Source organism: Bipolaris maydis (genome assembly GCF_028858645.1).
Source record: "Bipolaris maydis strain C4 unplaced genomic scaffold PSV08scaffold_5, whole genome shotgun sequence".
NCBI lineage: Eukaryota > Fungi > Ascomycota > Dothideomycetes > Pleosporales > Pleosporaceae > Bipolaris > Bipolaris maydis.
The window spans coordinates 132,070-155,641 of NW_027093861.1; the positions used below are offsets into that span (position 1 = coordinate 132,070).

The 23,572-nt window shown below is 48.6% G+C and overlaps 9 protein-coding genes across 9 annotated transcripts; 6 read left to right on the forward strand and 3 right to left on the reverse strand.

Annotated features, from left to right (window-relative positions):
* The first annotated feature begins 7 nt into the window (after window positions 1-7).
* PSV08DRAFT_199364 (kinase-like domain-containing protein) lies at window positions 8-1,711 on the forward strand. Its single transcript, XM_014220849.1, has 2 exons — window positions 8-653; window positions 709-1,711. Exons 1-2 carry the CDS (start codon window positions 227-229, stop codon window positions 1,575-1,577), a joined length of 1,296 nt encoding a protein of 431 aa, XP_014076324.1. The 5' UTR covers window positions 8-226; the 3' UTR covers window positions 1,578-1,711.
* A 5,140-nt stretch (window positions 1,712-6,851) lies between these two features.
* Window positions 6,852-9,129, forward strand: PSV08DRAFT_220101 (enhancer of polycomb-like-domain-containing protein; the record flags this gene model as incomplete). The annotated part of the gene is made up of 3 exons (XM_014220851.2): window positions 6,852-7,013; window positions 7,158-7,961; window positions 8,016-9,129. 3 exons carry the CDS (start codon window positions 6,852-6,854, stop codon window positions 8,802-8,804), a joined length of 1,755 nt encoding a protein of 584 aa, XP_014076326.1. The 3' UTR covers window positions 8,805-9,129.
* A 28-nt stretch (window positions 9,130-9,157) lies between these two features.
* PSV08DRAFT_408721 (uncharacterized protein) lies at window positions 9,158-10,771 on the reverse strand (the record flags this gene model as incomplete). The annotated part of the gene is made up of 2 exons (XM_014220852.1): window positions 9,158-10,553; window positions 10,651-10,771. 2 exons carry the CDS (start codon window positions 10,769-10,771, stop codon window positions 9,244-9,246), a joined length of 1,431 nt encoding a protein of 476 aa, XP_014076327.1. The 3' UTR covers window positions 9,158-9,243.
* Window positions 10,772-11,317: 546 nt separating this feature from the next.
* Window positions 11,318-12,498, forward strand: PSV08DRAFT_35405 (Gcp-like domain-containing protein). Its single transcript, XM_014220853.2, has 2 exons — window positions 11,318-11,686; window positions 11,739-12,498. The coding sequence occupies exons 1-2, from the start codon at window positions 11,335-11,337 to the stop codon at window positions 12,446-12,448; spliced, it is 1,062 nt and encodes a 353-aa protein (XP_014076328.1). The 5' UTR covers window positions 11,318-11,334; the 3' UTR covers window positions 12,449-12,498.
* A 322-nt stretch (window positions 12,499-12,820) lies between these two features.
* PSV08DRAFT_177728 (carbohydrate esterase) lies at window positions 12,821-13,814 on the forward strand (the record flags this gene model as incomplete). Its single annotated transcript, XM_014220854.1, has 2 exons — window positions 12,821-13,135; window positions 13,185-13,814. 2 exons carry the CDS (start codon window positions 12,821-12,823, stop codon window positions 13,812-13,814), a joined length of 945 nt encoding a protein of 314 aa, XP_014076329.1.
* Window positions 13,815-14,451: 637 nt separating this feature from the next.
* Window positions 14,452-15,706, forward strand: PSV08DRAFT_369921 (uncharacterized protein; the record flags this gene model as incomplete). Its single annotated transcript, XM_014220855.1, has 3 exons — window positions 14,452-15,086; window positions 15,138-15,382; window positions 15,432-15,706. 3 exons carry the CDS (start codon window positions 14,452-14,454, stop codon window positions 15,704-15,706), a joined length of 1,155 nt encoding a protein of 384 aa, XP_014076330.1.
* An 834-nt stretch (window positions 15,707-16,540) lies between these two features.
* PSV08DRAFT_199379 (beta-lactamase/transpeptidase-like protein) lies at window positions 16,541-18,051 on the forward strand (the record flags this gene model as incomplete). Its single annotated transcript, XM_014220856.1, has 3 exons — window positions 16,541-16,625; window positions 16,689-17,551; window positions 17,649-18,051. The coding sequence occupies 3 exons, from the start codon at window positions 16,541-16,543 to the stop codon at window positions 17,919-17,921; spliced, it is 1,221 nt and encodes a 406-aa protein (XP_014076331.1). The 3' UTR covers window positions 17,922-18,051.
* Window positions 18,052-18,257: 206 nt separating this feature from the next.
* On the reverse strand, window positions 18,258-19,445 carry PSV08DRAFT_245951 (uncharacterized protein; the record flags this gene model as incomplete). Its single annotated transcript, XM_014220857.1, has 1 exon — window positions 18,258-19,445. One exon carries the CDS (start codon window positions 19,443-19,445, stop codon window positions 18,258-18,260), a length of 1,188 nt encoding a protein of 395 aa, XP_014076332.1.
* A 1,426-nt stretch (window positions 19,446-20,871) lies between these two features.
* On the reverse strand, window positions 20,872-23,419 carry PSV08DRAFT_176911 (uncharacterized protein; the record flags this gene model as incomplete). The annotated part of the gene is made up of 4 exons (XM_014220858.1): window positions 20,872-21,185; window positions 21,237-22,976; window positions 23,067-23,184; window positions 23,243-23,419. The coding sequence occupies 4 exons, from the start codon at window positions 23,417-23,419 to the stop codon at window positions 20,872-20,874; spliced, it is 2,349 nt and encodes a 782-aa protein (XP_014076333.1).
* Between the last annotated feature and the right edge of the window lie 153 nt (window positions 23,420-23,572).

Sequence of the window (23,572 nt, forward strand, 5' to 3'; positions counted from 1 at the left end):
CCCTACCACGTTTAGTAACCATTCCCCAGCCCTCTTGACAGGCCGACATCCGTTGCCCGGTTCCACATGTTGCACATCGCTGCTTGCTATTGACATCCTTCCTCCCTTTTTCCTCTATTTGTTGTTAACCATTCAGTCCAACTTCTTCCTTCTTTCACAACTTGAACACTGTCTACGCTCCTATAATCCAAATCACATTTCCTGTATTCTCCTCCCTCTTTTCACCATGGTTGGATTCACAATGACAATGCGCGAAGGCGCAGAACTTGTGGGCGAGCATGGGTACCGGTACCTACTGGTCAAACCCCTTGGTCAATCCAATGTGTGGGTTGCCGTAGACGCAGCAACCCAAGAGAAGATATTTATCGTCAAGCAGCCGAGCGATGATGACGTCGGCTACGGCTGGCCACGCTTCCAGCACGAGATGGTCATGCATGAGCTTCTCAAGGGTATCCCGACCATTCGACAACAAGTCGACCGCATTCCACCCATGTCCAGGTCCGATCCGCCACGCATTGTTCTCGAGATTCTGCAGTCCACATTGTGGGATGCACGAAGGAAGCGCCAGTTCACCGACGTGGAGATCAAGGGCATCATGCGCTCAGCGCTTCTGGGCCTACGGGACGTGCACCAACGGGATTTGGTATATGCAGGTTTGTAGCCGTGTTTTTTTTTGGCTGCAATATTACCCATCTAAAATTGATTTAGATTTGAAAATGCAGAACATACTACTCAGCGGATTCGAGGAACAGCCCAACGAAAGAGCAGTTGTAGGCGACAACAAGATTACAACCAAACTGGGTGACCTGGGTATCGTCATGGAGCCAGCAAAGGGCCTGGTTCAACCAATCATATACAGAGCCCCAGAAGTCTATTTCAGAAACGAAATCAGCCCGGCCGCAGACATTTGGTCATGGGGGCTGATATACTGTCAGCTCTTGGAAGCTCAAGCCGCCTTCAACAAGTATGGAATATACGACGAGCTTCTCATAGGCAATCAAGGCCAAAAGGAAAGATCAGTTGAGCGAGCCATTGCCCACGACTTTGGCCTGGGAACACTAGACTATTATGATGGATGCCGCCTTCCCTACCGCGACAGCACACACTACGAAGGCCAGCAATGGGACAAGATTGTGGAAAAAGGCGTCCCAGAAAAAGAAGTTCAGTTCCTCAAATGGGTCCTGAACCCTGTACCAACTGACAGACCAAGCGCCCAAGACATCCTCAACTCCGGCTGGTTCACAACCGATGACCAAGCAACCGGCCGCATTGCCGAGACACTCAAAACCCGCGTTGAAGAATCCCGCCGCAAGCACCTCCTTCGCAAGCACAGCGAACCTGTTTTGTCAAACATGTCTGTTCAGCAGCAACAGCAGCACCAGCCTGTCAAGAACACCCAAGTTCCTCTGAATGTTGCCCCTTCGACGACGCCCATGCAGCAGCCAGTCGCCTTTGAACCAATGTCTTTTCAGCCTTTTGAGACGTCGCAGTATTATACTCGGCCCGCGGCGTCGAGGTCTAGCACACAACGTCCCGCTGGTGGCACGTTTATGAATTATGGGTCTTTTATGAGATGATGTTGTATGAAATGGAGTGTTTTTTTTGTTGTTGTTGTTGTCGTTGTTGTAAAAGAAAAATAAACAAGTCAAACAAATCTAATCATGTTCTGAGTGTATGTGGTACTACATCACACGTATTCGAAGCTTCTCTTTTTTTTTCTCTTTTACTAAATGAAGAGCCAAAAACTATAAGCGGGTAGGTCGTGGTGTCCAGATTCAGAGCTTCATGGCCTGTTCCAAAGGATTGAGAATGAATGGCAAATATGGAGAAGGTCTTGATGAAGAGTGGGTGCTTGGCAGAGGTTGTGAAAACCCATTGATAGAGAGATGGACTCGCGGGGGTTTCTACTCTGATGAATGGAAACACATTGCTTTTCCTACTAACTCATTCGAAATGGTATCATGTAAAGCGAGACTGCTACGCAAGAGTACGTATAGGTGTTATCGTTACCTCCCTCATCATTTGTACAACATCCTACTGCGTATAACTATGAATATCTCTTGGTCATACTGTTTATTAGATTACCATTTGAATAAGTTCAAACTGGTTGAGTCATGTACTTAGTGGTAGAATCCGTTTACAAAATTAGAAAACAAAGTAATAGCAGGCTGCGACAGCAACTGAGTTCTTTTATTGTTTGATCAAGCACCAAACAATCTCTTGTGGCTTTGTACATGTATCGCACTTATAGAAGCGTGTTGCCCTCAAATTTGCAGCTTCTGCTGTTGTTGTTTTCGTCGGTTTTGCCACCAACACAGTACAGGACTCCGTCTGACTGGCAAAGATTGGGTGGGAAAGGCGAGCATGGCCATAAGTTCCAGTTCTTGAAAAAGTTAGGATAGGTCCCTGCGCATGAACTTTTTCCTGCGTGGGTATCTTCTACATAGCACTAGATGAGCTGCATTAGAAAAAAACGGCAGAATGAGAGGTTGCCTTACGCAATATACACCAACGCCCTTATCACAGCCTTTAATTCGAGTGTTTGTGCAGCAAATAGCAGACGCTTGGCTAGAGAGAGCTAGCATCCCAGTAATCGTATTTAGCTTCATTCTGGAGAAGATAGTAACTAATAAAACAATATAAAGCCAACACCAGGGGTATTTTTACTTCCGAGTGTTATTTGAAGGATTTGTCTATAGGTCCAGAGTATTAATGTAGGCAAGTTAATCTGTTTTCTTTTCGCAACATGCAGTTCTTTATCAAGTAAAACTTTAATAAGCACCCACTAGGGAATATATTAATTGAGTGTAATTAAATAATTAGGTCCCGTAGCGATAGAGGCCTCCTTAAATTGTCACACTAACTGCTTAAGGAATTACATGCATCCCTACGTGCCAAGGCGCAGAGTGCAACAGGACACCTTCTCTTCTAAGCCCCTAGCAATGTATAGGATACATGATACGCTAATTAGTCGCTTGAATTCTAGGTGTGTGGGTACTCACCAAGTTTTTCAGAAAGGCTACCAGTGATAAAATCGGATATCACTGTGTTGCTGGTGAAGCTAAACTCCTAATCTTTGATGATGAAGCTAGCGATACTGTACTTAAGCGTGTTTAGTGCTTGATGATCTACTGTAATATCTGTTACGGAGGGACAAAGCTTCGCAAAGAGTCAATGTTAAGCCGAAAGAAACCTCTGAATAATTATTAGCCGAAAGATGTTGATTAACCGGAATGCTCGGATAAAAGTCAGCTCCTATCAGGCAAAGCTGTCATTTGCATCTACCATAATGCAGTTAAAAAAAAATTGTATGCAAAAGTGATAGGGTGTAATGTATGGATTGGTATGCTATAGGATCAACTTGTATCATTTTATAATAATAGTAAATGTATATATTGATAGACGCTGCGCTGTTTTGGTGGGCGCACTTTTATCAGAGTATTTCGGTTGAACAAGAGGGACGACAGCCCATACGAGCACAGTACTAAGGCATCATAGTAGAGCGACGGCATCTTCATCTTTAGGCAGCGCAAACAGCAGTGGTTAAAGTCATATTGTAACAGCGAGGCCGAGCATCCGGCCATAGGGAGAGAGGTTACGGGGGCTCAATTTTGAGCTGATAGCCCCACAATACAACACGACAGGAAGCATGACTCACGTGACATGCATCGTCATCAACGTCATGGCCAGTAGTAGCCTTTTTCACTGAATTGTGCAGCAATTGCATCTGCGTCTTAAAATACTGGCGAGACGGCTATCCACAGTTTCTTATACAACTATGAATGACCTACCGCAAGAACTCATTGATGACATCTGCAGCTACCTATCGAGAGAGGACTTGCAGAATCTACTTATGCTTAGTCGTCAGTTCCAATACAGCGTAGAGAAATACTCGGGATTCTTTGAAGAATATACTCTCCGCACAGACAACTCAGCAAAGTTCCATTCTCGATTCTCGTCCTATCGTCTGTCTTCTTTTGAGAATCCCACTCTTGGTTCAGTGTTTTTCAGATTGAAGTCCATGAAATCAATGCCTCTCTTCTTTGCGCGATCGAATACGTCATCCGTGTACTTTTCCCGCTTCTTCTCCAGATGTCAAGTTTGCCATGGTGTGCACAACCGCCCCTCTCGCATTATCTTCGGATTTTAGGGTAACTCTCTGTTCATGTAGCCAATCATTTTTCCTGCCCTGTTCTTCTCTTTCGCAAGTGTATCTGCCATGTCTTTATCATGCATGTACATAAAATTTTCAGTGACTTTGACGCATTATCCGCACTGCTATACGAGTTTGCTCACCTGCGCCGAGTGTTTTGAATTTAACTTCTTTCGACTTGCTTTGAATCAAGACTGTTATTTTTTTTTCTTGAAACATAAACTCCTGGTCTTTTCCGCCTGGCCTTTTCTCCGAACGAAACAACTATATGCAGTACATAATAATTACTATGCTGATTGGGATTTGATGTACAATACGAGAGATTCCATTAGCCAAGAAGTAAATTAAGAGGGACATACATACGTTAGACTTGATGATAGAGTTGAGAGTTTGTTCAAGGAGCTTGAAATCATCGACCCAGTGTCCATCATCTCTATTACTAGTTTTGTGCGGGGATCGGTTGTCGATCAATTTGAATGTGGTCACTTCTAACACTTCCGGAGCAGGTGTAGGACCGATTGATGCAGAGTTGGAACTTTGTATGGAACTAGGAATCAATGTGGAGAGAAAAACTGACACAGAAAGAGGAACTGACGCTGAGAGAGAAATCGATATGGATAGAGAAACTGGAGTAGAGCTAGGATTAGACGCTCCAGATGCAACTGGCCCAGGCTTTCTCATTTTCTAATCCTCGTCAAATCCCTATGATTATTCTCAATATTTACAAAGCTTAACGGTAACCCCTTTCTTGGCCTTCTCAGGGTCAGGAAGAAACGAATGTAAAGTATCTCTGAAAAAGGGTATGTGGATTCTTAACTGGTAGAAATTTCTTCAAAGGCATAAATTTTCTTCTGGAATGTCCATGAGTTTATATCGGTTCATAGATGGCTGTGACTAACTCTCTTCAGGACAACTCAGCCCCATCATAGGATCCGACAAAACACGTCGCGAAGGATCGTTCCTGTGCATATCAAATTGACAGCAGAAAATGTCTCGGCAATTCTAAGCCTTAAGTCGCAGTCTCGTATTCCAGCATATTACTGTGCCACTTGCCAGTGTTGATACTCGATAGCCAACACCAACATACCTCCCTGTATCCCCCACCAGACTACGCTAGCTGTTGAGAAAAATAAACCACCGAAACACTTTTACAATATGTGAAAGCAGAAAATCTAGCCAGTGAAACAATCTTTGTTGCAGAATTGAAGATTGAACAGATGCCTTGAGAGACACATCTGCATGATATCTGCCCAACTGACATATTTTCAATCGCGAGGCGCACTCAAGGTATCCACCCAGCGGCGGTACAAGTCAGCCTGGCGATTATACGTGCTGGAAAGCTCATGTGCGCTCAGCTGGAAGGAAGTCATTACATAGACCCAGATCAATACTGCGTGGAATTTCGCGAAAAACCGCGAGAATGACCGCAAGCGCTTCACATGCGACATTGCGGCGAAGTTTCACAGCAGATGTGGAAAATCAGTCGAGCAGCCCTCCCCGCCCCCTTCCCCGTCCCCCAAAGAGGAAAAAAAGGCTCGCGCTTAAGACCCAAAAATTAGGTCTCCGGTAGTCCAAATAGACTCCAGTGTCTCGGTCAGTGTTTCTATTCCGAACATGTGAAGGTCGGCAAACGAGAAAATCGCCCCTCGTCTTCGAACACGGCCGCATTGCGGCACAAGGCAAACAAAACGTCGCCTCCGAAGAAAGGGTAAATAACAGTTGCATGCAGTAGATGTTTGAGGTCCATTTTGGTCTCTCTAGAGGATGTCATTGAGCTTCTTCGTTCATTGTAAGGTTCCGTAGTCAACTGCAGTGACATCCGCCTATCCGCCTATTATTGACAGACAAACTTCTTTTCTTAAACATCCCCTTGCAAATAATACAAAAACATATGCGGTTAACCATGATAACTGCTTATACCTTTCTCTGTTGTCCTTTTCTGGTTAATCGCTTTGCAGCATGCGCAAAGAGGTCGTAAAGTAACTAGTTTTGTTCGGGTAGTGACGATTTTTGAGAACCCAGTCGTGTAAATTGATTTTGTTCACATATATCCAATAGGTCGTACCATGCAGTACATCGTGTTTAGTCTACGTTCTAATCGTCGTGATACTACAATTAGGAGAAAAACATCGGCCCCGGGCCAAGCAGACCGTGTATATGCGCAGGCGCTAAACCGCATTGGGACGCACCTCCTCACCGAACCGTGGAACACAACAACAGCGACTGCAAACCAGCATGATGGTTTGCATTAGTCTTTGCTGGGGGAATGAATATGGAGAATAGACATCATGTGCACATTGCGTGCGGTAGGGAAAAAGATTACAAGTGCAATGACCATGTATTGCCAGCCTCCGGTGCTGTGATTCGTCAGTCTCGCTTGCACCTCCTTGCCTCCCAAACCGCCCCCAGCGCAACCGCTTGAACACGCTCGACATCGCCGCTCACTGAAACCTTTTCCATCGCCAAACAGCACCCCAACACCGCTTTTCATCACTTCCGACGCGATAGATCGCATGCTGTAGGCCGTGCGACAATTTTGACACCGATACCCGCAATATTGCGACGCGTTGGTGGTTGCAACAGCTCTTGGGCGAGTGACTCACCTCTTTGCTGGTCCGCCCCGGGGCGCCAGGATTTGCATCGCATCCCATACGGAGCCCAACCCAACCACGCATCACGTGCATAGCGACAAACAACAATGACTGCTCGCGTAACAGGCCAGCGCTTTCGCCAGCGCAAGCTCTCTACAAAACAGAATCTACCCGTTGTACGCGAAAACGAGGTTGAACAGCTTGCCGATGACGATGCCTCCCGCCACATTCCCAAGGTCGAGACGGGTGTTGAGAAGGGCGAGGAGATTGTAAGTTGCGCTAGGCCCCTTTGGGCACTCGTTGTCTATCAACGCTTCCCCAGCCTCAACCATGCACCATGTCTTGATTGACTGATATCTTGCCTTACTTACCTCTGCCGTCTTTTCAGTTCAAAAAGCTAACGCGCAGCCTAGGAACACCATTTGCAGGCCGTCATCTCTGCCGCCCAGGCAGCAGCACAAGGTGCAGCTGGTGGAAAGATTGCTCAGCTCTATATCCCAACCCCAGATGCCGTCGCTAGTAATCTGCAGTATGAGGATCTGTATCCCAAGCGCTTCACGCAGCCTGCCACTTACATCAGGTTCTCATCTACTGTTGAGGATACATCTGGCTGCCCATACTGCATGACCAGTGATGATGTCGCCTTTCTCAAGTCTTACAACCAGAAAAGGAGTAAGAACGACCAATGTTCAGAAGACGAGTTCGAAGAGATCATTTACTTCTTCGAGGAAACGACCTCGACGAAGCAGCCTTTCGCAGCTGTCGATAACCCACCTGTGCTTGCTTATGAAGAGCTCGAGGCCGAGTTCGATGAGACCATCAGTGAATCTGCACGCCGGTTTGCAAAGGATGTTTACGAGCACTGGAGGAACCAGCGGCTGCTAAGAGGTAACCGTCCGCTTATGCCGTCGTTGAAGTTCGAGACCAACCTCGAGACCGATGACGCCGATCCATACGTGTGTTTCCGGCGTCGTGAGGTGCGACAGGTCCGCAAGACACGCGGCCGTGATGCTCAGGTGACAGAGAAACTGAAGAAACTGAGAAAGGAATTGGAAGAGGCTCGCCTCTTGATGTCGCAAGTCAAACGACGAGAAGCGATGATCAGAGAGCAACTTGCCACTGACAAACTGATCTTTGAACAGCGCCACGCCGTCAAGGAACTCAAGCGCAGACTCAGTATCAAGGGTGATGACGATGACTTGCTCATCACGCAGAAGGTATGTCGTTGGAGCCATTCCACAGACGCTTTGCACATGACTAATGCGTTGCAGCCCGCCCCCAAGCCCAAGAGAACTGTGGACGTCGAGCGGCAACGCCAGACGTTGCCAGGCATGAAGCCCCCGAACACACGTCCCGATGGGCGTCTTGTGGATGGCGACATCGTCTATCTCGAGGAGCAACAAGCCAAGCGCACTGAGGCAATTGACAGTTTCATCGAAGACAATCTGGTCAAGCACCAGAAATGGAACGTTGGTTGGGTCGATGCAACATGGCGACCCATTACGCCGCCCTTGGAGCCGGCTGCTGCGAAGTCTGATTTCCGTACCGTCTTCACAGAAAGTCAGCTTCCTACGCCCCCTGCCTCTGTTTCTGATGGAGAGGGCGCTGATGCCACAGCAGTGGCGCCGTTGAGCAAGCAACCAGATCCCCAAAGAACCGCACGAATACGCTTCGCTACGCCGCCAGAAGACGTACCGTTCCACGATCAGTCTCGCTTCCGTAGGCGGATTGGGCGAGGTGGGCGAATGATGATTGACCGGCGAGGCGTCAAGCGCCAGAAGACGGAGAAATATGATGACCGTCTAGCTGACCGATGGCGGTTCGCTGGTGATAGTAGTGAAGACGATGAAACATATCCCGTTGATTGGACGGATAACCTACACATCAGATACCGTATCATGATTGAGCGGCAGGGGGAAAAGGCCGCCCAACAACCTCCACCAGGTCCAAGTCGTCGGCCAATTGAGAACCATAATCGATCTGCGTCGGGACATCTTCTTCCTCCTACCCCTACTACTGCCCATGCTGCCAGTGCTGGCAATGCCGCAGCAGGGAGGTGATTTCTTCTCTCATCTTCTTCTATTCTTTGTCCAGCGCTTTGACTCATGGGATGGATTCGGTTCAGGTTTGTCGACAAGTTATACCCTTTGTTTTTATTCGCAGTAGGATCCAAAGATCTCCCAATTTATATACACTAGCTCCACAGGTGAGGGAGCAAGGTTGGTGGATGAGTTTGTAGGCGCCACGGCTGTAGGATATGCCTAGATCGGAGGACACGTTAGCAGTGGATTTCTTGGATATGATATTCAGATGCTTCTACAAGATGTCGCGAGAACCTTGCGCAGCTGATGTTTCCAGAAAGAAAAGAAAACTTACCGAAGCATACTGCTACCTTGAACTCTTTATTTTCTGTGCGGTGTTCTCGTGGTGCCCCTCGTCGAGCTTCGCACTCATGTTCGTGTCTTGGCACCCAATATTGTGCATCTTGTGAGGTGACGCTCAAGCTCTATGCTTCTTCCCCGTTCCTCCCATTTCTACATCACCTTCTTCATCCACCTCTCTTACCCTCTTAGCCATTGCACCATTGTCTCTTGCTATCTTCTCTGCTAGTCTTTCTTCGGTCTGTACTAACAGTTGCTTTTCGCCGATGCGCACAGCCCTGGCCATAGCAATTCGGCGCTCTTTACGCGACATGGTCTGAGCGGGCTGTGTTTCTGAAGAAACTTGCAAATCCTGTTCCAGTGTCGTTGGGTACTGCGCGATGCGGGCTTGCACAATCTTGTAAAGAATTTCTGCTGCTTTGCCAGTCATTTTCTCAGCCTTGGGCAGTCTGCCCTTACTCTGCAGGCGCTCAAATTCTTCGCTTGGCAACAGCATGGTCTCAACCAATATGACAAGTTCTGGCGATAGGCTTTCTTCGAGTGAAAAAGGAACACTGGCAGCAATGTCATACCCTGTGTCGACTATTTCTTGTTCGTCCAGATACTCGATCCTTTTCTCATGCCATAACCCATCATGAGCTAGCGCCTGTGAGACCAGATCTGCTGGGATCTCGACGACATCGTACTGCGCGTAATTTTCGGTGATATACCCATAACGCCTTAAAAGGTCACTCCTAGGCAGCGGGCCATAGTCATTGAATATCTCTTCTCCTGCTTGAATTGGTTTCAGCGCCTTCATCTCCAGGCCATCTTTCTCGTAGAAAAGACGGGCATTGCATCGATCGGCGTCGGCGTTTAGCATGTCGGCCAGCGGTACCATTCCTTTGGGGAGCGCAGCATCTTCCTCTTCCTCGGCAAAGCCTTCCTCGTCCACCTCTTTATCTGAGATTGCAGGCTCAACATCAAAAGCATATGCCATGATCAGACTCCCCATTTTGTGCATGAGCTCCAAATTCTCTGGTGCGCGCATTTCTTTGGCCAGGTCCTTAGCTCTCTCGTCGCCACTGAATATGACATCCGCAAATTCTTCAATCACAGGTAGCAACTGCTCAATGAAGACTTCATTTGCCCCCTCTTTGCCAATCTTGTTCACTACAGCGCTTGCCTGCAGTTCCGTCAACTCGTCTTCCGTCCAGAACATGAGGGTATCAAAGTCGGTGGGTAGCACGGCGAAATACGGAGCCCAGTTTGAGGCGGATCCATTGTGGTACTCATAAAGCATAACAAGGATGAGGGAAAGCCAGGGACCAAGGAGTGCGAAGGTGGTGGGAGGGATCTCGGTAGAGAGGATGCTGTTTTCTACGCTGAGAATGGAGGAGCGGGGTATGCTGAAGAGAAGCTCATGCTCGGCAATGTCCTGCTTCGCAGCTGTCACATGTGTCAGTACAGGCTTCATGCATAGTAATACTCGAAAAAAAGACGACGTGAAAGTAGCTTAGTGTGCCTCATCATGCATGTTACTTACCGACGCCTCGTCCTGCATCTTTTGCGCGCAGGTCCTCCAGTTGTATTTTTGGATTAATCTGCGCACCAGTATGCTTCAGCCAATCCAAGAACGCCCGACTGGTATCATCGAAGTCCGCCATAGAGAAAAGTGGTGTTGCGATGTGGGAGGCTTGGTGGCTGGGATTGTTCTGGTGGATATTATTTAGCGGTTGGGAGCCGAGGCTGCGCTTATTGGCTGGTGTGGGTTATGTACTGGGGTGTGAAGTATCTGCAACACTCCCACCGAAGATTGATGCTTGAAATGTATTGAAAAGATCAAGATGGATAGATAGCCTTTGAGCGGGTTTGTACCGTAGCACGAGTGGGCAAAATCTCGAAGGGGTTTTTTGTTTATGGTAGCGATTGGCAGACCCTGCAAAACCTGACTCGCTAATGTGACGTCTGCTAGTCGAAAGCCTTGAACTGCTATCTCAGCAGTTTTTAGTCGGGAGCCAAGACACAATTTAGAGATGTTGTCCGAAATTTTCCCAAGTCCAAAACTTTCATAGAATCTTGAATGTCTTTGCCACAGTTGTGGATCGCTGAATCCAGCGACCCGGGCTGTGGTTCAAATCTCGTGCTTTATCGATAAGCATTTTCAACCAAACCCACGTCACCCCGCATCGCTCGACGCGTCAAACACCCGACGACAGCGTTCGATACAATGATTGCCATAGGTCTTGAGGGAAGCGCCAACAAGATAGGGATTGGTATCATATCTCATCCTGGGCCGAACAAACCACCCACAATACTCGCAAACCTGCGGCACACGTATAATTCCCCACCTGGCGAAGGCTTCCTGCCAAAGGACACCGCGATACACCACCGGACATGGGTCGTGCGGCTCATAAAGCAAGCAGTGCGACAAGCTGGTGTGAAGGTTGAAGACATCGATTGCATATGTTATACAAAAGGTCCTGGGATGGGCGCGCCATTACAAAGTGTCGCGCTTGCCGCAAGAACAATAAGCCTACTCTGGAATAAGCCTATGGTTGGTGTGAACCATTGTGTTGGACGTTAGTATATCCTTTGCTTCTCAGCAAATAGTGTAATGCTGATGCGATGCAGACATTGAAATGGGGCGTTCAATAACACGCGCTGACAACCCTGTCGTCCTTTACGTCTCTGGTGGAAATACCCAAGTAATTGCTTATTCTGCACAACGCTATCGGATCTTTGGTGAGACTCTGGATATTGCAATAGGAAACTGCATAGATCGATTTGCCAGGACGCTTATGATACCCAATGACCCCTTCCCAGGTTACAATGTTGAGCAGTTGGCAAAGAAGGGGAAGAATTTAGTCGACCTACCGTATGGTGTTAAGGGCATGGATGCCAGTTTCTCAGGAATATTGGCGGCAGCCGACCTCCTTGCACGCGGCTTAGACGAGTCGTTACCTGACGAAAAACGACTAAAAACCGAGGACGGAGAACTCGTAACAAAGGCAGACATGTGCTTCTCGCTCCAGGAGACCATATTTGCCATGCTGGTCGAAATTACAGAGCGTGCCATGGCACATGTTGGTTCTCAGCAAGTCCTAGTTGTAGGCGGTGTGGGTTCGAATTTAAGGTTGCAGCAGATGATGGGCATGATGGCAAGGGATCGTGGCGGCAACGTATTCGCCACTGACGAGATGTTCTGCATCGACAATGGCATCATGATTGCACATGCAGGCTTACTGGAGTATGGAACGGGCGTGATAACAAAGTTGAGCGATACGACATGCACGCAACGTTTCAGAACGGACGAAGTCTATGTAGGTTGGAGAACTGACTAAGGTATGCTTTTTTCAATATGACGTTCAACTCTTTGTCAGATTCACACCAGTCAGCTTACTGCTTGCTTGGAAGGAAGCTGGTGATGGTTTCCTATAGCATGCATATGTATGTATATGTTCTATGCGAGTTCATTCGTGTCTGACCGATCGACGTTGCACCTGGAGTCTTTCGCCTCAGTGCGGCACATGGTTTGTTGCTAATGCACGGCCAATGTGGCTGGCATTGAAGTAACCCGAAAAAGGCAAAGCGATGGAATCATTGCTGACGTACGCGATTTATGCTCAACGCTAGTCTTTGGCACGCCTAAAAGTCGCTCTGTACATTTAAGCGCTCAGGAACAGCATTTCCAACGTGCTTGAATTCACGGAATTATGAAAGTTTCACTAATTTCGTCAGCGCTCGCTACTGTACTCGTTGCAGAAAACAGTAGCGGATGCGACAAGCTACTTCCTGACGGTGTCCTTCCAGGCGAATCTACAAGCCTGACTATTCACAGCGAAAGCGGCGTCACACCTCGTGGGTACCGCCTGCATATTCCTACATCATACGAAAAGAACACTCCTGTTCCGCTTATATTATCGTTCCATGGCCGAGGTAAAACTGCCGAATATCAGGAGGCTTTGAGTCAATTCTCTAACGCGAGCTATGGATTTGAGGGCATTGCAGTGTATCCTGAGGGAGTGCCGGTATGCAATTACACATAATACAGCATGAACAACCGCTGACATGCTACAGAACAAAAAGGGAACTCAACAATTCCAGGGCGACCCTGATGCTCCCAAATCCATTGACGATGTAGCCTTTACCTTGGAGCTGCTCGATCACCTTGAAACAACATACTGTATCGATACGTCACGCATCTATGCAACTGGAAAATCAAATGGTGGTGGCTTTACTGGAATTCTCGCATGTGACGCTGAGGCAACTAAGCGTATCGCAGCTTTTGCCCCGGTATCTGGTGCCTTTTACCTTGATGCAAATCAGCAACCGCCGCCTTGCAACCCCAGTCGTAAACCCGTACCGTTAATGGAGTTTCATGGTTATCGTGATACTACGATCCCATATAAAGGCGGGATCAACACGCGTGGCAATGCAAACAGTTCGAACGTTGTCACATATGTGAATGACTGGGCGGAACGCAATGGATACGATGCGTGTGTTAACACGACTACATACCTGTGCGATGGAGAGCGAAAGGTAGCGAGGCATAGCTGGGATGATGTGGTTGTGCACTACAACTACACCAACATTGAGCATGATTGGCCCAGCTCCTTTCCAAATGGTGATACAGATGACCTGTTGACGTGTGAGGAAGCGGAGGCAACATCTGTTATCCTTGAATGGTTCAAAAAGTGGACAATCTGAGACTTTCGAGCAAGCGTAGAGACTATCATAGGTGGTTAGACATGCGGTGGTACCATAAAACGACGATACACACCAAGTAAACAAAAAATAGTATCAATCATGCTTTAATATACATTTTTCTTCTGCATGATGTCTTTGTATTTTTTTTCTCCGTGTTTTACGTGTGAGAGACTAGGATCTAGTAGGCTCCAGACGATAGCACAGCTATTGGCCTCACTTTTTATCTCAACGATAGTTTTGATCATGGCAATCAGTTTGTTGATGTGTCCTAATGCACCAGGCTAACACTGTCGGGTGAGTGATGGTAAGCGCATCGCCGCAAATACTGTGGACTGGCCTTCTAGCTCCCAAACTAGTGGGTATTCTTATCGACATGGACAGCATGTTTGTGCATTTTCTTGTGGTATCATATTTCCTGCCAGAACGCTACCTCACCTGCTGTTGTGGCGGTAGCAGCGTTCGTAAACACTCCAGGGCTCCTTCCTTTAACGCAGTCTTGGCCAAGCTTGTCGGTATTTTCAACAACACTCAACTCAGCCTCTTCGTGCAACTTCGACTAATAACTCCAAAAGTTCTAAACCCGGTGTTGGCTGAAATTCCTTGCCTTCATCAATATTGCCAGTAGCGAGCTGGCGCCATGGACGACCACACCGTTGCACCCGCAAAGGATAGCGAACCGTCGACCGCCACTCAAGATCACACAGCACAAGATGAAACTGAAACCTCTCATGATGAAAGACTGAACCATCTCGCTCATCAATTAGACCAATCCCATCTACACTGTAGTTATTGGAAGTTTCAATCCATCGATGATGATCGCCGCGCAGCTGCTCACGGCTTCACTACACCCGAGGAACTATTGGTCCTGGCAAATAACAGCGATGAGAGACATGATGATATCAAGATCGTTTGGATGGGAGCAACGGGTCACCCTGGCTCGAGAAGCGCTGTAGTCGGCACAGCGTCGCAGCACCTGCAGACGATTTACGAATTACGCAATTTACTGGGTCTTCCAATGTCATTGCAAGGGCAAGTACCAATATACCCTACCAGCACTGACGTATGCCTAAAGCAATACTGGGAAAAGAATTATGGAGAACAATCATCCGCTCGCACCGTTCAAGCTCATCAAGCAGCAGGACAGCAAGAACTGTCGCCTGCAACGCTTGATCCTGGATTGGTGAACCAATCGTGCCTAGCTCCTGCCACGGTTCCACCCCAAGTAGCGTTTGGTCTTATGGTTGGGGAAACTTACAGCACAGAGAGAACACAGTTAATGCTACCTCTGCTGTCAAAACCTGCATCTTTACAGGGTTGCTCTAGCGATACGGAGATGTTAGCGAAACAAGTTGTACCCGCAGGTCAATTGCCCGAAAGCCTTGTGCCACCCCAAAATTACGATGAGATAGCTCAGCGGCAAGAATCATTCTCGACGACTGCGACGTTTTCAGCAACAACATTTTGTGCGACAGACACGTGGTCTCACAGTGATCTAGTGAATATGGCCAAGCTGCCATGCATAGATTGTGGAGATGATGATGGCCATACAAATGACTGCCATATTGGCAGTGAGTACCCACTTGTCTAGTGTTCCTTTTTGGTACTAACATGCTCCAGATCTCAACTTCAATGAAAACCTTACGATGCTTGACTATCGTATTTTGGCAGATATTGTTGAGCAATTCGATCCTGGTCCGTGGACAACACACTTTGATCCATACCCAGAACGTGAGCCCGAAGATCCTCAGGTGCAGATAGCTGGTATTGCAGAAGTGATAAGAAATGAAGATAGTTACAAGGACGATTCAGAATTGCATGGTCTACCAGACGAGTATATGATTATCCTATGGGCGTTCAAAACGTCTGATAATGTTGAAGTGATAGATTGGTAAGTCAGATACGTAAAACGAAAGTGCCTTAAGTTGACCAGACTGTAAGGTCCTTCTGGACTCGAGACAGTCATGAGTTTGTGAAAAGTATGTCTGGACTCGCTGTTGAAGACGAAAAGTATGATACAGGGAACGTCAGTGGCAGAAAACATGTTATCAGAGCCAGTGTTCAATCTTCCCCAGCCTTTCTGTGCTCACAGCTCCCTCAATATGTGAATCATCTAATGGCAATTGAATCTTTCCGCACACCACATGCTGTGGGAAATTATACGGCAAATGCAAGGCTCTTGGCTTTTCTCTATGCACGTGTGGATGCATGTGGTACGCTAGTAGCCGTCCCTAGTCAGCATCTAACCCGAATGGACTCTAAGACGCAGTCAGAAAACGTAGTAAGGTCGAAGGGGTTCTAAAATACATGACCGGACATAAGACGGACTAAAACACGACTGCATTGGTCGATTGTCTGCTTGGATGTCTGACTGACTGACTCGTTCGTTCCGATCTTGTAGTCACGATGCAACTATTGGATGCTATACTTAATCCGAGAAACCGAGGTAGTATCGTTGTTACCCCACTTTATGATAACAACTATTTAAGGTATCCACAACCAGGCAACAACTTAGATCTCGAAGTTTCCGCGTTGCATCTTGTGTGATGTTTAAACAAGAACCATTCTGGAAACCCTTCATCCAATTCTATTCTAAAAACCGCTAAAACTAACGGGGAATTTGCAACTTTCGTGACTCTTCTACCCTAAGTGCCACGTACACTTTCTGGAATCATTGTTATTGTTCATAACCCTTAGGCCCAATCCACGATTTCATTGCATCTACAACAATGGCGGACTTCGAAAAGGCCATCAACGATGCCATTGCTGCGGAGGAAATTCCGGGCTGCGCTGTATTAGCGACGAACCGCGACGGTACATGCACATCCACTCTACACTCCAACCCCAAGTCCCCAGTCTAACAAAAACCAAAAAAAGGAACATTCAAATATTCCAAAGCCTTCGGCAAAGTCTCCATGAAACCCGAAAACAACAAGCCCATGCAACTCGACACAGTCATGTGGATAGCATCCTGCACCAAGCTCATGACCTCCATTTCCGCCATGCAACTCGTAGAACGTGGCGTCATCTCCCTCGACGACCCCGTCTACAAGCACATTCCGGAGCTAGAATCCCGCACAGTAATCAAAGGCTTCACTGACGCCGGCGCGCCTATTGAAGAAAAACACACAAAACCCATCACCCTGCGGCACCTCCTTAGTCACTCCAGCGGCCTCGGATACGAATTCATAAACCCGGTCATCGAAGCCTGGCTCAAGTACCACAACCGCCCCTCGGCAAGTAGCGGGAGCGTCAGTGAACGCTTTTTCTACCCGCTCACCTTCGAGCCCGGCGAGAGCTGGGCGTACGGTGTCGGCATTGATTATGCGGGACTCCTCATTGAGCGCGCAACCGGCCAGTCGCTCGAGGACTACATGAAGGCGAATCTATGGGGACCCCTCGGCATAAAAGACATGACATTTTTCCCATCCAAGCGCCCGGATTTGGCGGCGCGCATGGCGGATATGACAGCGCGGGATCCCGCGTCCGGGAAGCTTGTGGATTTTGCGGCGCCGCTGCCGGTGCATGATAGCGAGGGCAAGGAGGTGACGAGTTGCTTTGGGGGTCAGGGTGTTTATGCGTCCATGGAGGAGTATGCCAAGGTTTTGAAGGCGCTGCTGGAGGCGGATCAGGGAGGTGAGGGCAAGATTTTGAAGAAGGAGTCTGTGGAGGAGCTGTTTAAGGCGCAGTTGGGGGACAAGAGTAGGGAGGCGCTTATGGCGGTGTTGGAGAATAAGGAGGTATGTTCAGGTTTTCCCTTTCCCCTTCTCTGAATGTTTTCTTTTTCTTTTCTTTTTTCATGCAGTCATGGAGCTGAAATATCTGACTTTCTTGTAGGCGTTCAATCCTATGGGTGGTCTGCCGTTTGGCGTGCCCAAGGACCACACACTTGCTGGTATTGTCCTGTTGGATGATGGTTCTAACGGCTACAAAGCCGGGACCGTGATTTGGGGCGGGTACCCGAATATCATCTGGTGGGTTGATCGCAAGACAGGGCTTTGTGGTATCTACGGTGGTCAAGTTGTTCCGCCGGGAGATGTAAAGGTTGGTGGGCTGCAGCTCAAGTTTGAAGCGGCCATGTATGAGAGGTTGGCAAAAGAGAGGGCGTAAGGCTTCACTTGCGCGGTTATCGCATTCATGAAGATCGAAAATACTACTACCAAGAACTTGAAAGTTGAACAAAAGCATGAATTATCATGTTCTATTAAAGAAAACATTGCAACGGTGTCAAGGCCCCGAGCTTTACACTACAATCGCCTATACAGGTCCTAATGACCAAATGTGACATCGCATCAGCAGTCATCCCAGCTTATCTGCCATCCATTAGTCAAGGTAAAAACAAGCAACTCCATCGTATAACCCAGGAAACGCCTTGTAGCCACAAACGCCAGAAACAAAAGAGTAAGAAACCTGATGTGATATGTAGCATTGTCCGAAAAAGTCCACTTAGCGACGACGACCCTGCGCACGCAGCATAGCATTGCGCTCAAGCGCCTCCTGCTGACGAGTACTTCCATAGACGGAGGGAGGAGCAGGCATATCGATCGCTCCACCGATGATACCATTGCTACAGGGACCGCCGAGACCTTTGCCAACGGCACTACTAGTGTCAATGTCGAAATCGCCCGTCGCATTGGTAGCGCCCATGTTGTCTCTGTTGAAAGACTCGATAGCATCAAGATTGACATTGTCGAAAGATGTGGTGTCACTGACATACGGAAGGTACTCAGGGACTGCCACAACAGAGTCGTAGTTGTGGGCAGTGAAAACCGAAGGACTGCTCGAAGTGGTGTTTGCATGCAGATATGGAGATTGAGTGAAATCGATCTGGACATCGGCGCCGATGGCTTCGTAGTCGGGGGGTGGAAGCAAGGTACCGGCATTAGTTATCTGCTTGCTCGTGTTGGAGTCGATGCCCTGGAGGAGAGGAAGGAGGAGGCGACCTTTCTCTTCGTCGGTGAGGCTGGCCCATGTAGAGTTGTAGAGATTTTTGATGGAGCGGTCTTCAGAGCGTCGCACGAGGGTCGTGCGCTTCTTTGGAGCCTTCTTCTTGGGTGTCGTCTCCTGCTTGATCACCTTTGTGGCCTTCATCCTCGGTAGTGGTTCCTTTCTGTTCGGAGGAGTAAGGCTGGATTGTTGTGGACTGGAGCTCAGAACTGGTCCCCACAAGGCCTCAATCGCACCCATTGGCTGCTCTGAAGGTTTCACTCGAGCTGACTCGATGGCCTGGGAGACAGGCGGGGTGGTGACGCTTGAATCTACCGTTGGTGGATCAGACTCCTTTGTTGGAGGTGAAGACGGCCAGTCGCACTGATTGTCAACAGTCTCTTCGCTGGTAAGCTCAGCAGTCCAAAGCGACATGTCGCTCTGGAAGCTGCTGAAAGTGTTCTCCGATGCGAAGGAGTCAAAAAAGCTGCTCTGGCTTGTAGAAGGTTCAAGCGGAGGCAACTCCTCCAAGTCGCCCCACAACTCTTCCTCAGTAAAGCTGGCAGGCAGGTCATCGCTGTGATCGGTAATGGGTAGATTGCCGTCAGAGGAGGCTCCATTGAAGTCGAAGAAGCTGTCCTCCGTGAAGCTGGATGACTCTAGGTTCATGTCGTCGCTCAGGAACTGGAAGAAATTCTGAGAAGTCATGATATCGGATGGAGGGAAAGATAGATGGATGCGGGTAGTTATATGAGGGTAAAAAGTGCTATTATAGCGATTTGCAAGTAGACAGTTTTGAGTGAGATGTAGTGAGAAATAGGAACTGAAAATGCGAGGCTACAGAAAACTCATGTGTGCGATGGAGGCTGGGCTCCAACTAAGCGACTGAGAGGCTGGTTAGTAACGGATGGTCCTAGCATACAAGAAACGTCTCACTTTGGTCTTCATCTTGGGGATCAATCTGCTCGAAGTGGGTACTAGATCCCAAACAGGTAGTGTTCGATGAGGCGACAGCGAACCATTGGCCCAGCCTCCCCCAGGCAGCATTGCCCTACTTGATTTTGGTTGCTATGGTATGGAGCAAACGGTCTAGGGCAGAGCGACTTTGTGCCCAGTTTCTCTCACTGTGCGCCTCAATGCGTTTGCCTAGCCCCATGCAGGTATAGCTTGGGAAAAGATCCCGATAAAGATCTTCGAGTAGGAGAGATATCCGCGGCGGGCCGTTTCCGTAGCTCTGGTTCCTGGGTTTTGTGGCTGGTCTGTGGGGAGGGGGGTGAGGGAGTGAAAGAGCCCGTCTAGCGAGAGCAAACGGATGTAGCTGCGTGATTTATCTCTGCATACTGCGAGGTAAGCCAATGTATGAGAGAATCTCTGGTGGAATTTTACAAAGCCATTGCATAAGACTCACATGGCTTGTGCCCTATCCGTCGTCAGTTCGTGCCTACGGCTTAAGCGATAGATTGCACGCGCAAATGGGACATACTGCATGACTAACATTAATGCAATGACCAAGAATTGGATTACAAAGGATAAAAACATCGTGTGTCGAATTGATATACGAATCTGAGTAATTGTTGACATCGTGTGTCGACTCACTCACTGCACTGAAGGGAGTGCTTCGCGAGAGAATCGCGAGATGACGTCACGGTCTATGGATCTCATGGCCTCAGCATTTGGTACCCTCCATCATTCAGCTGTAGGCAATAGAGAAATGAATAACGCATATGCTCTTTCTACCAAGTAAAGTCACAATCGCATAGTACTCTCACAATCGGCAACAAAAGTGATACGCATCATTCCATCACCAACGCAAGCAAAGGCCCAACCATCAAGTCGCAACATGAGTATTCTGATGATGCCAGAAAAGAAAAACTATTCATGAACGAGGATGATATGCGATTCGCCTGTCCAAACCCCAGTAATACGTGCGCATGCACGTCTGCGGCAAGGATCATGCAAGTAAGCGTCAGCCGCCGCAGGATCTACTACTACTAGTACTAGTACGTACTATAGTAGCGGCAACCGTAATCCCACAAACTCAAATGCAACTTCACCCCATCCCAGCCCATCCGTATCCTGACTCCCTGAGTTAAATTTCAGAATATACATGTATCCATAAAGCATATGTGTGACCTTAGAAGATGTCTGGATCCTCCTCAAAGTCATAAGAGACTGTGTGGCTTGGACGGCCAAGTGTCTCTGCGCACTCTATTTGGATATCGAGCATCTCCAGCACATCCAACTTGAGTGTATTGTCCATATCGTCGTAAGCTTCGCGCGTGAGATTCGCACGTTTCTTCCGCCATGCAGTCTGATACGGAGGCGCGTACGGCTCGTGGTATGGCGTGCGCGCCATTGGAGTTCGATCGCAGACAGGTACCCATGACGGAAGTAGGACTGGGGCGGGACCGGCGGCAGCATCTCCAGATACCGCCTCTGGATGACACTCTGCACTATCGTTAGTGAAGTTGTTGTTGCAAAGACGGAAATGAAACGTACCCGGTGGAGGAGTAGCTCCCATGGCCTTGCGATGCTGCTTGCGGGCTATCTGCCCCTGGGCTTCCAGCCGCTCCTTCGCGTCTTCCTCGGTAAATGGCTTGTACATTGGTGCAAGCCACACCTTGTCGAGATCTGCGACTGGTGCCCATCCCAGGGGTCGCAGGAGCCGAAGAGCATCGTGAGTGGCTGGAAGCCAACCTGGTGTGAATCCCGGCTCGTAGTATTCGGCCGGGATGAGGTTGGTGTCAACGCCGCGCAATGTGGCTTCGCAGGCGTATCTCAAGGCGTTCCTGTCGGCGACGACGACGTTGCGCTCGAGGCGCTCCTGGACATGGACGTTGTTGCGTCCCAGTTCCTTGTTGAGTTCGTGCACTTCTTTGCAAAGTGCCTCGGTCTTTGGGACTGCCTCGTCCCAGTAGAGTGTCTGCCAGTATGCTGCGGCCTTTTCCGCTTGTTGGATCTTGACCTCAGCCTTGTCCTGGACTTTCTTGATGCACGCCTGGAGGTCGGCGTTTTGCTTAGAAACTGCGACGTTGCGATCTCGCAGTTTCTCATTCTCCTCCCTCACTTGGCGGAGATGTCGGCGGAGGAGGTCTTTGTCCTCCACCGAGAGACAGTCGTCCTCAGCGACGGCATCGGCGAGGAAGTCACGTTCCCTGACAAGGAGGCTTTGCTTCGCCTCGAGAATCTCCAGTCTGTCTTGGGCGACACACATCTCGTACTCCGTCATGTCGAGTTTGATGGAGATTTCGAGGTTTTCGTCGTCCATCTTGTTCGCCTTGGATTGAAGCTCCGCATTTTCCGCGCGGACAAGTTTGACTTCGTCGTCAAGCTTCTGCATCTTCAGGGCAATTTCCAAAAGATGCTCGGACCCCAAGATGTCGGAGTCCTTCGGGATGGCGTCTGCGGCGCGAAGCAAATCATCGCGAACAGCGAGCTTCTCTTGAAGCTCGACAATCTGCTGCTGGAGGTCGCACACTTGCGCCTGAGCCTCTTGCTCCTTGGCTCCATGAGACTCGTAATGGTCACGCTGTTGTTGCATGGCCTCCAGGATATTCTCCATCTTGATGTGCGCGACTCGGAGGTCCGTACGCGCCTGCTCCAACTCACTCTTGGTACGTTGGATCTCTTGGAACACATTTTGGGCGTGTTCGCGCAATTCGTCTCCAGGTCTGTCAGTCAACGTACCAATCAGCAGGTTGTTCTCGGCCTCGAGATCATGATTGCATTTCGCCAATCGCATGATCTCGTTTTCGTTGTCCTGCACGACATCGCGGTAGTCACATGCCATCTGTTCAGCATCCGCCTCCATCGCCTTTTGGGCATGTTCCCACACAGAACGGTTCGTCTTACTCACTTCTGTGAGCGCGCGCAGGGCCTCGAGATGGCGCGTTTCAAGCACATGACGCTCCTTGACAGAATTTCGATTGGCTTCCACGAGCTTTTCCTCATATATATCGCGGATTGTTGTGAGTGCGGAGCGATGATCGGTATTGAGCTTCTTCAGCTCGTGTTGCTTCTTCTCCAGAAGAGCTATTGATGTCTCGTATTTGTTGGAGACAATCTCGTACATTGCCTCCATCGCTTGAATCTCCTCGAAGGCTTGATCGAGAAGGTCTTTGTCTCTGAGCCGTTGCTCACATTGTTTCAAATGCTTTTGCTCGAGCTCTTGATAGCTCTTGCACTTTTTGAGCAATTCTAGTTCGAGCGTGGTGGCTCGCAAGTTGAGCTTTTGCTTGCCTAAAGCCTCAACAAGGTATTCGATCTTGTTGTTGTTTTCACTTCCACTATAGGAAGTGCGTTCTGTCTCGTGGCTCGATGTGCACTCACTGCCGGTGTGGCTTCGGGGGGTGGATGGAGTGGATTCGGAGGTATTTTTGGCATGAATCATCGTGTAGCGATGATGTTTCCATGTCTTTTCGGTTGCCTTGCTGATGCTTGCAGCAATCTGTGTGGATTGTCGGTTAGGAATACATCGCACTCAATCATCTTTCTTGGGAACTTACCATATCACTGTTTAGAACGGACACGTCACGGAGTGTTTTGTTGTGTTCAAGGCTCTTCCCTGTTTGGAACATCTCCTTGTGATCAGTGATGATCTCTCGAAGAAGAGAAACATCTGCGGTCGAAAATCCGTTGACACCACAGATTGCTTTCTTGGTCGAAGTAAAGAAGCTGGCCATTGGGATTATTCAGGAGAAAGCTATAGATGGTGAGTCAATATACCTAATCAGAATATAATAGACGTACCTGTAGTAAGAAACTGTACAGCGTTGATTTTGGAGTCGGGCGAGTGTATCGAGTTCATGGATTCGATATATAAAAGGGTTGTTCAA